The following is a 14,478-nucleotide window of genomic DNA, read 5'->3' on the forward strand; positions in this document are numbered from 1 at the left end:
GTATTAATGGTACGGTGGATTACCTTTTTGATACGGCCACAGGCTAGCCTTTTTTACCATTAATACGGTGGAAAAACACCCTCTCATTTTTAAACATACTATTGGTATGGTGGAGTTGCTTTTCCGAAAAAACTCTAAACAGCTTAGCTGTTTCTTTTGAATAAGATTTGTTTTTTTTAATAAAATAAATCTCTTAATTAAGATCCCAGTTTTTCAAGTTTTGCATTATTTAAATGGTGTTTTGTTATTGTTCCCATTTACAGTGGATTAATACCTTATAGATTGCTTTAGTAAATTGCAACAATTTTTGCTTAGAGTTTAAGAAATAGTATGTTACTGATGTATGTATTAGTATATCATGTTTATACTACAACATATGAATTGATTTGCATCATATCTATTTTTCAGTCTTTAACTTGTGTTCAGATTTTTGCTTGTAAATTTTTCATCCAATCATAACTTGTACTATTTATCTTGCATTTTCTGACAATTTCTTACGGCTACAGGTGTATACCATTCAGATACAAAAATAATGACGAGACTTGTGATGGAGAACAGAAGAAGGAAGTTGAAGTTCTTATGATAAACTCAACAAGTGGTCCAGGCCTCTTATTTCCCAAAGTACAGTTTCCGGCTTTAAAATTATAAATATTAGTAACAACATTTACAGCACTATTGCTTAACTAGACCAGATACTCGTATCATTCATTGCAGTGAGATCAGTACTGATAATAATTAAACTGTCCTATCTTGAATAAGTCTGGGACAGTGATGGTACCAGTTTCTGAAGTGATTACTGTATGAGCTTTTATTATCTGTTATTCATTTAAATTTTAATTAATAGGGAGGCTGGGAAAATGACGAAACGGTAGAGGAGGCAGCTATAAGGGAGGCTATAGAAGAAGCAGGAGTACGTGGTGAATTAGTGGTACACCATTCTTTTTTTTGTTTTGCCAACGTTTTATTTTCTTTGTCCAACTTTTTCCCGCCCTGGAATAGTTTCTTAGCTTTTCTACGCTCGCTCCCCGAATCAACTATTTATGTGATGTACACTTTCAATTAAGCACTATTGTACTGACCTTAATGTGATTTTGAATTTTAGGTCAAATGCCGTAGGTGTGGTAGTTTTATATCTGTCATACATCATTTTTTTTTTTGAAAGAACAACTGATAACCATTTTTTTTTTTTTTTTGGTATTTTGTCTGTCTTGCCTTTTCTATATTTGATTGGGTTTTTAAATAGGGATTAAGGCATTAAGCATTACTTAGCAATGAGTTTTGATGACAAAAGCTAAGATAGAATAAGACCTGGTAGCTAATATAATCCACAGCATCAATTTTTATCATTGCTGTAAGCGGTTTTATTGAAACCCATTCAGGTAACCCTTGTTTGCTAATAATCAATAGAGTAATTATTTGATAAACAAAGGTGGCAATTTCTATCATTGCTGTTAGCGGTTTTATTGAAACCCATTCAGGTAACCCTTGTATGCTAATAATCAATAGAGTAATTCTTTGATAAACAAAGGTGGCATTCAAAACCTACCAGCTTAGTTGGTCAATTAATTTTTATTTATTTTTTTAGCTATCATTATTATCTTTCATTTTTTGTTGTATTGTCAGGAGTTCTTGGGCTACTATGACTTCAAGAGCAAAAGCTGCCAGGATGAGTTTAGCCCAGAAGGCCTCTGCAAAGCTGCTTTGTTTGCAATGTTAGTAAGTGAAGAAATGGATGCCTGGCCAGAACAGAGCACTCGAACCAGACACTGGGTCACGATTCCTGAGGCAATTGATCAGTGCCGGCATCCCTGGATGCGGGAGGCCCTGGTAAAGGGATTCTCCAGTTGGCTTCAAAATGCTGTTGACTACGGTAACGGTCATGTTGTAGGGACCGGTACTAATGATTTTTGAACTTGTTTTGTTTGTATTACTGGGTAGTTGGGTGACGCAACAAACTTTATTTTCATGCAGTAATCACCAGTGCCATTAAAGAAGGTTTGCCTCAAATGAAATGAGTTTGGTTGTAAATTTTGTTGCTGCATGACCTGGTTTCCCAGCTTATCTTTAGAAAGAAGCTAATTTTCATGCAGTAGTCTAGTCTCTAACAGTTGAATGCTTAATATAATGGCCTTTTTAATTATGGAAACTGTAATAGTGCTGATTTGTGTTCTTGTTTACTTGTAATTTGCAGTTTCCGGTTGGAGTTTTGAAAAAAAACGAGAGAGAGGAGGTTATATTAGTAGCGAACTTATTTGACGGCTATAATAGTCAACAATTAAAGCAGTTAATAAAATCAAGCAAATGGAATTACATGTTTTTAAAACGATTAGTCAAAAACATTGAATATGTTTTAATCTGTTGTATCGGCATTTTATTGGTGGCCGAATGATTTCCAAATTTGGTTACGAACATGTCCCTTTCTCATTCCGTGAGAAAGAAGACCTAAATGTAAGATTGTATTTCGCTATTTCTACTCAACTTGCTTCTTTTCTTCAAAGATATTTTTTACCTTCAACGATCTCCTCCACTGGATGTGTTAAGGTTGTACCAAATCCTTTCATCTAATTCTAGGCCCAAGCATAATTAATTGGGACATGTTAATGTTTTTTTTGTGTGGGGTTGGCGGGTTGCTTGTTTGAAATTTAAAAGTGATATTAGTTTGACCTTCAACCTTTATATAAAAAAGAACAAGTCCCAAATTCGTTCTCAACTCGACTTCTCTTTGAAGCCTACCGGAAACGTTTCTTGTGCCTCATTTACTGACTACTGTAGTGTGGATGAGATATATTTCGCAGGTCATCAATAGCTGTCCTGTGCATAGTGTATTAGTGTATTGCAAAAAATATTTATTACTAGTAGTAGTACAACACAAATTGTGGTACAATGACGCAGTGGAATAGTATTAGATTATAGATATATTGTGTCTGCACATGTTTGTGTCGCGTTATTAGAGATGTTGTGTTTGATGATGGATAAAATTATTAGGAACAAGACACTACTAATACGTGTTAATTAGCTCATCCAGTTTGCACTAAATTTACAACTTGAAATGTTATGTACATCCAAAACAATTTTAATTGATAGAAAATGTTTTTGAAAAATAGGAAATGACCATTTTAAACCTACTAAAGTAAAAATTGAAAATTAAAATTAGCAACATATTATTTAGGACAAGTTTTCTAATTTTAATACAATTTTAAATATTTTTTCTATTTAATTAGTATATGTATTGAGTTTTTCAACAATTCAAAGTTTTGTCTAAACATTTGGGAAAAGAATAAAAATGGTCAAAATAGAAATTTGTCTTTGTTTCCAAAACTAGTTAACTGCCCGTGCGTTGCAACGAAGATTGAAATATTATTTTGATTTTTTTTAATGTAATTATTTTTATTTAATTTCTTCATTATGTGTTAGTCAATAATAAGAGCAAACGATAAATCTTCGAGCTTGATAATATATTATTTGTGGAGATAATTAATTATAAATACATTAGTCAGCATATATATTATTTGTGGAGATAATTAATTGTAAATATATATCACACATGTATGTATGCTGACTCTTGCGGAATACACCTTCATCGCATCTATGGACTATATAAAAACTTGATATTAGATAGGCATAAAGTTCACATGTTACTGATCCCATCCACATAAATTGACGTCAGTTCTATCCAGTATATACAAGATTTGAATAAATAACTTGCTAATTTACTCCCTTTGAAATTAAATAACAAAAAAAGCAACTCTCAAGTACCTTATCGGTTACAAATTCTCTAGTTTCCAAGTAGAAAATCCAGTTTTGAGAAAATAACAGAAAAAAACAAGAAAAATTACAAAAGTTGAAGAAAAAGAAAAATAGGGACCCTAATGTAAAGATTACATTCTCAGCCTATTATAATTATATTTCTCCCAATGCACTGTATATCCTGTGATACTTGCCTCCACTGTTCATGCACTTTCTGGATGACATCGGGAAGAAGTGACGACAGAAGCGCGTTACGCGCACGCAAACAGAGAAGAGAAAGAGCAGAGGTTTGTACAGCGTCATACAGTTTTTCCTGTGGCGAGTAATTTTTGAACTCAATTTAAATTTTTACATGGTTGACAACATGAAACAAATGCATAATATCTAAATTTATAACTAATGGTTGAGATTGAGATGTACTTTTGATGAGCGGCTGAGATTTACTCTATGAACGGCTCAGATCTTCTCTAGACAGATAGATGTTTGGATGCCAAAAAATTCAACGTGATATTAGTAGTGCTGATTTTGGATGTATGTTCATATTTGTTTCGGTCATTTTTATTAATACCTCCAAAAAAAAGTTAATTTTAAAAATAATCCCGCATTGAGTTTTTTTTCATAAATGTCCCGACCGCTGGGCCCACGGGCGACCCAAAAAAGCCACCAGACCGCCCCCTGCAGAGGCGGGCCACACCCCTACCAGACCGCCCCCTGCAGGGGCGGGTGTCACACCCCGCGGCCACGGGTCGTAACAGTCCCCCGCCGTAAGTATACACTCCATGTATACTTACAAGGCATTTAAAATAAATCAAGCATTTCACAATAAAATAATATAAAAACAGGTTCATATATGTAAATCAGAGTACACAGTCTGGTCAGAATATAATACAACAAAAGTATCTCATCCGGATACCAACCACGAGGCCTACCCTAAAACTACACAACAAAACATATATAGGGTCCTGTGATGGTCAACTACTAAGGCCTACTACTCGCGTGCCTCTCCGGAATCAGTCGCACCCGTACCTGTAAAATAACCCGAAGGGTGGGGGTGAGAATTAAATTCTCAGTGCGAATTTGCCACAGTTTAGACTATTGGACTTGCAATCAGACTCCATATTCAGAAATGAAACCCAAACCATAACAATTTAAACAGATATATATATTCATAAATAACAGAATTCTAATGCTCGACAACAAGTAATCAAACTGAATCACAGTTTACGGAATTTCCAAGATGAAATTTCAAACACAACACATATTTGGCTTAACTCGACTCATTAAGGCTTGTAGCAACTACAGATGTTCTTTCGAGCTGGACCCTTTATCAAACCCTCGTCTGTATGGTTACTGACACCTACAGACGCTCCACCGAGCTGGACCCTTTATCTGACACCCATCTGTAATCGCTTGGCTTAACCGTTTATTAAGGTCTGGTTCAAATCATATAAAGAAAATCCTCTTTGGAATCATTCCAATGTTCGTAATATTCAATTGACCGTCCAAATGCATTAACACGTAGGAGAATGCCACCGAGCCACAGACGTTACACATGTCACCCACGATTCCAAATCACATATCATAACATAATCACCCTCCCTCGTCCCAACCGGTACTGGGAAACATTGAGAGTCGTTCACCTAAGGCCATTAGGATCATGGGAATCAAAGTCAGCATACAGCCCGACTTTGCAAATTCATTGGATCCAAGTGCTTAACTTTGTAAATCCATTCACATACATAGTTTGTGGTGACTTTCAATCAAAATCAGATCATAATAGATCGACACAACCAACAACCATACCAGCATGCAAATCACTCAAGTCACATAAATTCGAGTTTAATTTGATTGGGCTATGCAAATGCTTTACACAATTCAATGATGCAATCGATGATATTCAACATGACAAACGAATACACAGTTTAATTCCTGAAAATAAAGTATCAAACAAGTCCAAGAATCCCGCACCTGATTATGACGAGCGTACTGCTTAATTAAGGATCAGGCGTCTCGAATTGCCTCGCGAAGTCTTGCTCGACCGAGCCTACACCTATATTACACGTATACTAGGTTTAACTGTGGTTCATTATCGAGGTATTCACTCGAGTTATATTAGGGTTTATACTTCCTTATTCCTCTTTCTTGCTTTAAAATCTATAACTTCTCACAATTTCCATTTGGGTCTTCTAGACCATACACGATCTCAATTTGGTAACAATTCATTTACTAGTTCACAGTTTCGGTTCCCGTAACAATTCAATTCACCAAGTGGTTAACCCTAATTTGGTCAAAACCTCAAATTAGCCGTTAAACGTTCTAGCAATTCAAGATCAAGAGGGAACCCTACCGATTACAAGTCTAATCGGTTGGATTAAACTAATCAATTCACGATTATGCCCAATTTCAGTTTTGGCACAAAAAACCCTAAAAATCGAAATCCGAAATTGAGCTGAAATCGGGAAGGAATCGGCAAATAAACAGTCAAAGAAGCTCAAGGAGCTAGTCTACAAGCAATTCGAATACAAATCTCGGGTTTAAAACGAAAACCCGAGAAATCAAGAAAATTCAAGATTTAGAGAGAAACGGGAAGAGAAAAGAATACCGAATAGGAGAGCTAGGAGAGATCCACGGCCGCTTGCTCGGTTCCAACTTTGATTTCTCGCAACAATCGGGAATTTGAGAGGGAAAGGAAACTCTCTCGCTCTTTTTCTTCTCTCTTGGGTGAAAATCACTAAAAATGGGGAAAGGGGCGGAGGGGAAGAGAGAGAAAGAAAATTTTTTTGGGCTTTTATGAAAAGATACCCTGAGTGCGGACGCACTCAATTCAGTGCGGGTCGGCCACCCGCACTCAGCACTTAGAACAGATTTTCAGCAGTTGAAAATGCACAGAAATATACACGAGTGCGGACGCACTCATTTTCAGTGCGGGTCAATCACCCGCACTCAACACTTGGCATAATTTCGGCAGCTTGGAAAACACAAAAAAATACCCCAATGCGGACGCACTCAGTCCAGTGCGGACGCACTCAGTCCAGTGCGGACGCACTCAGTCCAGTGCGGACGCACTCAGTACTTAGTCAAATTTTCATGAAAACGACACTGAACAAAGGAAATGTCTGAGCGTAATGCGGACGTACTCAATTTCAGTGCGGGTCAGTCACCCGCACTCAGAACTTGGTCAAAATTGGAGGAAAAGAGAAATTGGAATCAGTGCGGGTCACCCATCCGCACTCACACTAGTGCGAACGCACTGAGGAGAAATCCAGACAACAATCCAAGGCAAACAGAGGCCAGTGCGGGTCAGGCACCCGCACTCACCACCAGTGCGGACGCACTGAGCCTATAAAGGTTCAGAACTTCGAAATTTCGACGCGGTTTCGTTTCACACTTAACTTACTTATTTAGAGGAACCTTAATTAAGGTTTAAACTTCCATTTTGTTAGCACGATTTTCGATTCTTGCTTTTAAATCATTAAAAATTAATTGTTAAAATTTCGTAACGTAACAGCGGGCCACACCTCTAGCAGACTGCCCGGGCCAGGGGCGGTCCACTAGGGACCAAACTGCCTGTGGTCGGAGCGGTCCTCTTTTTATTTTTTATTTTTTTAGAGATCTTAATATTTTGAAGTGATATCGTAACTCTTTATAACTTTGATTTGGTTTGTCAGTCGGATATCACAAGTTTAAAAATAACACTAATTAAGGACTTGCCATTGATTTAAAAATTTCCAACCTCTGAAAGCTTGTTGATCTTCTTATCTTTATTTCTATTACTAAAATAGTAGTTTAGAGCTACTAAAATATAAAATCTCAAATTAGATCTCTGTCCATGCACAATGCACCCTAGACTAACATCTGGTATGGTACCAAGTTCAAACTCAACGGATAAGCACTAAAAACATCAAATTTGACATCTTCGGTAAATCAGCAAGTCTGAACTGATACATGGACCAAACTGAAAAAGTGATTACACCAACATGTAGAGCATTCAAAAATACATAAAATTGACACAAATTTCAATTTATTTGTATTTTTCTACAGCATGTAGAGCATTCAAAAATACATCAAATTTGTTATTTGAAGTTTAAGTTGTAATAATAGTATGCGCTTGTTGGACGGACTGGTACTGTCAAGCAATTAATCGGGAATAATCGATCATAATCATAAATAATCGGCCGATTAGTTCGGAAAATCTGTGATAGTTTGATTGCCGCCAACGACTAATTATCAACTGGTTAATCAGTCTAAACAGTCGCTTTTTACAACACTGATTTAAAGTATCATTATTTGTTCTTCTAAAAAAAATATCTTTATTTGTGAATTTTAATTCTCAAAAGTTTTTGGAAGTACATTACTATTCGTGAATCATGTACTAAAGTTTTTTTTTTAAATAAATTAGTTTTTTCGTTACTTGATCAAAATTGAAGTGTAAGGTATCTTACAATATTTTTGGGAGTCATTTAATCAAATTTTAGACTACAAGAAGCAACGAGCCCATTTTTCTATTGTAGAATGGTAGCTTTCTTGATATGTTTTATGTCTGGTTCAAATTAATAAATAACACAAGATTATGCATATATTCGTCAAACAGATCGCATGTTATACTCGTGCTATTTGTAAAGATGAGATAATGTTAATTTGAAAATAAGGTTGGCCGAACCCAATAATTACAACGAGAGAGATCTACCATTGAAAATTTAAATAATCAATTTCTAAGACAAGCAAAACCATCACTGGGTTTTACAAGATAAATAATACTGACATGTCATATTTAATTTTTACTCTGATCCATCTAACCTAGTTGCATTCAAGGGCAATATTCATTTTCTTCATAAAATTATTAAGATTCTAAAAAAAAAAAGAAAAAAAAAGAGGACTGCCCAGACCACAGGTGGTCTGGTCCCTAGTGGACCGCCCCTGACCCGGGCAGTCTGCTAGAGGTGTGGCCCGCCCCTGCAGGGGGCTGTCTGGTAGGGGTGTGACCCGCCTCTGCAGGGGGCGGTCTGGTGGCTTTTTTGGGCCGCCCGTGGACCCAGTGGTCGGGACATTTATGAAAAAAAGCCCAATGCGAGGTTATTTTTAAAATTAACTTTTTTGGGGATATTAATAAAAATGGCCGTATTTGTTTCAACATTAGTTATGTCTTTGTAATTTTTTATTTTAACATTTCAAATAGCACATCGAGAAAATATATGTAAAATATATGTTATTTGAAATGAGCTTTTGAATTAAAAAAAAAAAAATGTTTGCTGGACCCATCTAACAATAGCTTTTCCGGAATTCCGGTTCAAAAATATTAAAATCAACCTCATTGTTTTTCAGCCGTAACCGCCATTTTAGTCTCTCTCGTATTGGCGTGTGGAACTGTGGATGATGTGGTCCTGTCTGAACTCAGAACAAACACGGTTCTGAGTTTTGTAAAGTGCGTGGCACGGCACCGTTTGATTCGGCACAAAGGTGGGGTATATTCGAGTTCGAATTGGTGCCATTTGGACCGTCCCACAAGAATCCGGATCAAGTCTGGAACACACGGTACTTTACGATTTGTGCTATTATATAACGGACGGACGGGATGCAAACCTGAAAATGTAGGTATCTTATTAGATGAAATGAATTGGGGTATATTCTCGGCTCACGTACGGTCTATCCGTGCGTGTCAATGCGAAGCGTTCGATGTAATCCAACTGTTCTGATACAAGAAAAAATTCTCCATTTTTCTCATCTCTGGAGTCTGGACTGGAACCAGAACAAATCCTCCGCCTATTCTTCATCTTCATCTTTCCTAATTCCTCCATTTCCCGTCCTTTTGTTTCTCACCTCCTCAAGTCGAAACCCTAAGCAGCTGTTAGATTTCTCTCCATTGAATCATTTTCACTACTGTCAAGCTGAATATTTTTCAATTCCATAACTAAAAAGGGATCTGCGGTCGGTGCTGTTCTCCCCCTCCTCCGATCGTGCAATCATGGCTATGGCGGATTTGTTGAAGCGAGAGGAGGAATTTTTCGCCTCACTTTTTGACCTGGGAAAAGGTTTTTTTTTTTTTATATCTCTAGAAGATTGTTTTTTCTTATTTTTTTACTGGAGGAGCCCTCGTCCGTTAGATTGGCTCCTTTTATTATGGAATTTGTGATTCTAGGTAGGAATTTTAAATTTGTTTGTTTGATCTAGTTGAATTCTCATTGATATTAATTGATTGAAGGTGAGGTAGGGGTAACCCGTGGACAATTGATAGAGAAAAAAATTGACATTCTTGAAAACTTAGCTGAAAAGGTAACAAAATCTCTTTCCTTTTACAATTATTCATTTTAATGTTTGTAGTTGTTCTGGAAAGTTCTATTCTGTGAAATATTATTGTTGTATCACAGGTTTATGAAAGTGTTCTGTACTTTTTCTTAAGGCTGACATGTAAATTCAAATTATATTTTAAAGGTTAGCAACAGGAGGTCAAGGAGATGGTTGAATGATCGGTTGCTAATAGAATTGGTGCCTCGTTTAAATGTTGAAGAAATCAGAGGCCTTTTTGCTCCTCCTCCATTTGGTAATTAATTACTTTCCCAACACCATGCATGACTGTAGGGATACTGTGCCAATAAAGTTCACTTCTATTTTTTTCATTTTGTTGTTTAAGTGAACTTATGGCCAACTTGTGTCCACTGGTACATACAAGTAAATTGTTTGTAGGGTAATGTGTGGTTTGTGATTCCACTGCCAGCATTGATTTTAACTGATCTCATTGAACTTAAGAAAAAGTGAGCTATATTTGTTGATTTCACCTTAATTTAGTTTTAATATCTCTTAGCTTAATGCAAGTCCTCTGTGGTACATTGTTATTTTAATTTCACTGTCATTGATTAGTAACTACTAATTTTGCTCTGCTGTCAGTAATTTTACTATGCAATTATCCTGCTTGGCCCACCCATTTGTCTTGCAAATATGTTTGTTTTCTTTTGTTTAACTCCTATTCAGTCTGTTTATAAATACAGGTGATTATGCGCAACATTCAGCATTTTGCATGACAAATGTACAAGAGTGGGACCGATTTAGAAGTATTGACATGGATGTCGAGGTTAATTGCTTTATCTTCTTTTTGCATTTCTACGAGACATAGCAAGTATTGAATGTACACCTCAAAAGCAACACTGCTTCCATTGAGGGGGGAAAGTGAAGCATGTTTTGTTTAGGCTTGTTTAGAAAAAGGATGAGGGAGAGTTGGATTAATTATTCATGTTTCTAGGGGTTATTCTTCATGTTTTGATATTCTTAATTTTTTTATATGTTTGTTATTGAACTTTTTGTGACTTGTCAACAGAACCGTCTTATTAATGCAAGTACAAAATCCAAAACCAAGAGGAAAAATCCAGTGGTGAAGAATAAAGTGTTAACATTGAATGCATGGAAGAGGGTTGACTACAATACCAGAGCTGTTTTGAAACGCTATTTTCACTCTGACATCCTCCTTGAATATGAGGTACGAGCTTTGATTTTGAGATTCCAGAGTTGTTATTACCCCACAAAACTTCAACTCGTTAAATATGCTTCTGCAAAAGTGTGATGACTGTGGACATAAAAGTGTGATGACTTTTGGCCTTGGTAGGGTTAATGATGGTATGTGTTTTTCTTGATAGGCAAGGATGTTTGAGCCTTCACCTCTGTAAAACATTTGTTTTTGATCCTCGAAACTTTAACATATCAAAACAGAATCCCAGTAAATAGGAAATTTCTGGTGGTAGATGAGAATTTTTTCTTTGAGTAACAGTGAAATTTTTAACTTCTGAATTTGAATCTGCTATCCAATGCAGTCAGAAAGTACATAAAGTATTTTCTGCTGAATACTTGGTGATGACTTATTTTCTATTAAATACTTGGTTTCACAAAGTACCAAATTTATTTGAAACACAGTGCAAATAAGGTGCTTTATCTGAATGACAAAACGAACGACTCAATTGGATAGATTACGTTTCTCTTCAATACTGGATTAATGTAGCCACTATATTTTGAAGAATGTGTTTGCATTGATCAATAGATCAAAAATCTATTGATTAGGAAGTCGTTAAAAATTTATAATTTACTGTGTATGGGTCTGTAGGTTGTGAATAAATTAAGTTAAATAACCATCCCTTTACTCCAAATGTTAAATATATTATTACGTAAAGTAGAGAAATCCAAAAGTAGGACTAGTAGTAGAGTTAAAATATTTATTATAAAAAATTGAGGTGCTGCAGGTGTCATTGGGCAGAAGCTTGGCACCACTTAAGCCAAGAGAAACCTTTGGAATGGTTGAAAATTAAGCTATTAATGAGCTGCATTTACTCTTTCATTCAGAGGCACATGCTTCAGCACTTTTCGAATTGCTGTTAAGCACAAAAAGTGCTCACTTCTTGAACCGCGCTTGCTTGAGCAACACAGAAATGCCCAATATGAAAATTCCCTCGCCTCTGCGCTTAAGCGCATCAGGCGCTCCTTTTGACTGCATTGCTGCTATCTCTTCACAATCTCCTCCTGAACTTGTGATATTTCTGTGTATACAGGAACTGGTACGGGATTTTATTAGTGGTACTACAGATACTGACACACTTGTCCTAGATGTGCAGAGCACATTCCACAGGTTAATTCTTCATGGTGTATGCCAGGTAATATAAGTAAGAAACAGTACCAAAGATACATATTCTTTCATAACAATATAATCTGAGCCTGGGTTCTTCTTTTTGTGCAGTTTTACAATGTGACATGTGTGACTGTGGACATTTCAAGAGATGGAGAGGTTTTGAAAGAGACTACAATTAAGAAGAAACCAGGCTACTGTGAAGTTATTCCAAAAATAACCCTTGTTCATTTCCTCAAATTGGCCAAAGAAGGAGCATTTTAGTGGTTAGTCAAGAAATCAACTGTATAGCTAATCATGAGCCTAATGCTACTGATTAGTTGTTATGTACATTATCTATCCAATTAGTGTAGCATGTCTCTTGCTGCCGAACAAACATCACTGATAAACTATGTTGTTTATGAAGTTTCTTTTTTATTGTGCAATTGATGAGAAGTGTAGACGTTTGTTCTAATTTTATTAGTCGTGTCAACTTTTAATAAATTTCAAATATGATGGTACAAAAGAGTTATTTGCTTGGTGTGTGGTATTTTCCATTGTAAGTATTGGCTGTAGCTCTAAATAAAGTCTACTGTGTTCCCTAATTCAGACAGTAAATTTCATGTAAAAATATAAGACGGATACATCCCAAATTGGCTTTTTTAATTGTTATTATTATCTTTTACTTTTTTGGAATGTTTTTTGTAAACTTTGTTTCACTAAATTTATATGCTCATCTTTGGTAGGCGATGGAAACAGTCTATTTTTATTAGGAACGATTAACAGTACCCCATATCATTCTCCTCAACGTCTCCCGCACTAAAAGACAAACAACTTTTGACAGGGGACCGCTAACTGACTCCAACATCTGATATGGGGTATTTATACTCTGATTTAATAGTCAAAACATATAGTATTCATACCTACGAATGTATAGTATTCATACTTATTATCAGAACCATTCGTCATATGTAAACACAAGCTGGAGGGGACCAGTAATGATCAGGGGGGCCGTTGACGTCTTGTGACAGCCTGGATTGGGGACCGCAACCGTCTGAAATGGACATTTGCCAAGATTGGGGACCACTACAGCAAATCTATATATTATTCATATCTAACTAAAGAAGAATTCATATCTAAACAAATGAAGTATTCATACTGACGATTACGAAGTATTCATACATGTTTTGAAATAATTTATACAATTCAAAATTCAAAGTTAGACCCTTTTTCATGCATATCTAACAAATGAAGTATTCATATCTAACTAATGAATTATTCATACATATTTGAAATAATTTATACAATTCAAAGTCAGACCCTTCTTCTTGAACACCTCTTCTAAGAAATATTCATATCTAATAACATGAATGCATATCTAACAAACGAAGTATTCATATCTAACAAATGAAGTATTCATACATGTTCGAAATAATTTATACAATTCAATATTCAAAAGTCAGATTCGTCTCTCCCACCCCAGCTCTTCCAAAAAGTATTCATATCTAACATAAAGTATGCATATCTAACAAATAAAGTATTGATATCTAACTAATAAAATATTCATATGTTCCACTGTGACAACCTTTGCTGGGCTAGCATGGACCCCCTCAAATGGTGCACCACGCTCTCTCCGCCGAATCTTGACGGTGCATCATGCTCTCCTCGCCGGATCTCGACGGTGCACCACGCTCTCCTCGCCGGATCTCGATGGTGCACCACGCTCGCCTCGCCGGATCTCGACCGCCATCACAACTATCGACGTGGGTACATGGTGGCGAGCAGTAGAGGAGAAGAACAGGGTGAGTTTTGAGTTGTGTTGATTTTTTTTTTCTTTCTAAGAGAAGATTGAAGAGAGTGGGTTTTGACCACGTGAGGGAACAAAAAATGAAGGTTGTTAGGGAGACAGATTCAAAGAAGACAACATCTTTACTCTTTTTATTATTACTGCCACAGTGGTTATTTATTTCTCTCATTAAAAATAATTGTCTGTACCCCTACTTTTAATAAATATAATTTCTTATTATTCTATTATCATTCCATCGAAGAATGTTATATATTTTATATATACTTGATATTGAAATTGTTTGTAACATTTCTAAAAATGTATATGTTTAAAATTAGATCGTCATTCTCTCCTTGCAAGCTTC

The 14,478-nt window shown here is 36.0% G+C and overlaps 2 protein-coding genes across 3 annotated transcripts in view; both read left to right on the forward strand.

Moving 5' to 3' along the window:
• LOC144547294 (nudix hydrolase 16, mitochondrial-like) overlaps positions 1 to 14,478 on the forward strand; it is an 82,028-nt gene that overhangs the window by 927 nt on the left and 66,623 nt on the right. The window contains exons 2-4 of one of the 2 annotated variants that reach the window (XR_013509065.1): positions 507 to 621; positions 845 to 928; positions 1,624 to 1,970. Coding sequence is in view for 1 of the 2 variants with exons in the window: in XM_078295905.1 (XP_078152031.1) it covers positions 507 to 621; positions 845 to 928; positions 1,624 to 1,911 (487 nt within the window). In the remaining variant the exon portion in view is untranslated. Of the gene's footprint in view, positions 1 to 506; positions 622 to 844; positions 929 to 1,623; positions 2,141 to 14,478 lie in introns of those variants that run through there. The other variant, XM_078295905.1, reaches the window with a different exon arrangement.
• On the forward strand, positions 9,481 to 12,915 carry LOC144547496 (R3H domain protein). Its single transcript, XM_078296163.1, has 7 exons — positions 9,481 to 9,776; positions 9,947 to 10,017; positions 10,177 to 10,285; positions 10,731 to 10,813; positions 11,057 to 11,215; positions 12,276 to 12,377; positions 12,461 to 12,915. The coding sequence occupies exons 1-7, from the start codon at positions 9,710 to 9,712 to the stop codon at positions 12,611 to 12,613; spliced, it is 744 nt and encodes a 247-aa protein (XP_078152289.1). The 5' UTR covers positions 9,481 to 9,709; the 3' UTR covers positions 12,614 to 12,915.

This window comes from Carex rostrata, chromosome 31 (assembly GCF_964058835.1).
Source record: "Carex rostrata chromosome 31, lpCarRost1.2, whole genome shotgun sequence".
In the NCBI taxonomy this organism is placed as follows: Eukaryota; Viridiplantae; Streptophyta; class Magnoliopsida; order Poales; family Cyperaceae; genus Carex; species Carex rostrata.

Excerpts from the sequence above, each read along its gene's own strand:
- LOC144547496 (XM_078296163.1), top strand. The coding sequence starts at position 9,710 with ATGGCTATGGCGGATTTGTTGAAGCGAGAGGAGGAATTTTTCGCCTCA. Across the intron at positions 10,286-10,730 it reads TTTTGCTCCTCCTCCATTTG|GTGATTATGCGCAACATTCA; the intron begins GTAATTAATTAC and ends TTATAAATACAG. Across the intron at positions 11,216-12,275 it reads ACATCCTCCTTGAATATGAG|GAACTGGTACGGGATTTTAT; the intron begins GTACGAGCTTTG and ends CTGTGTATACAG.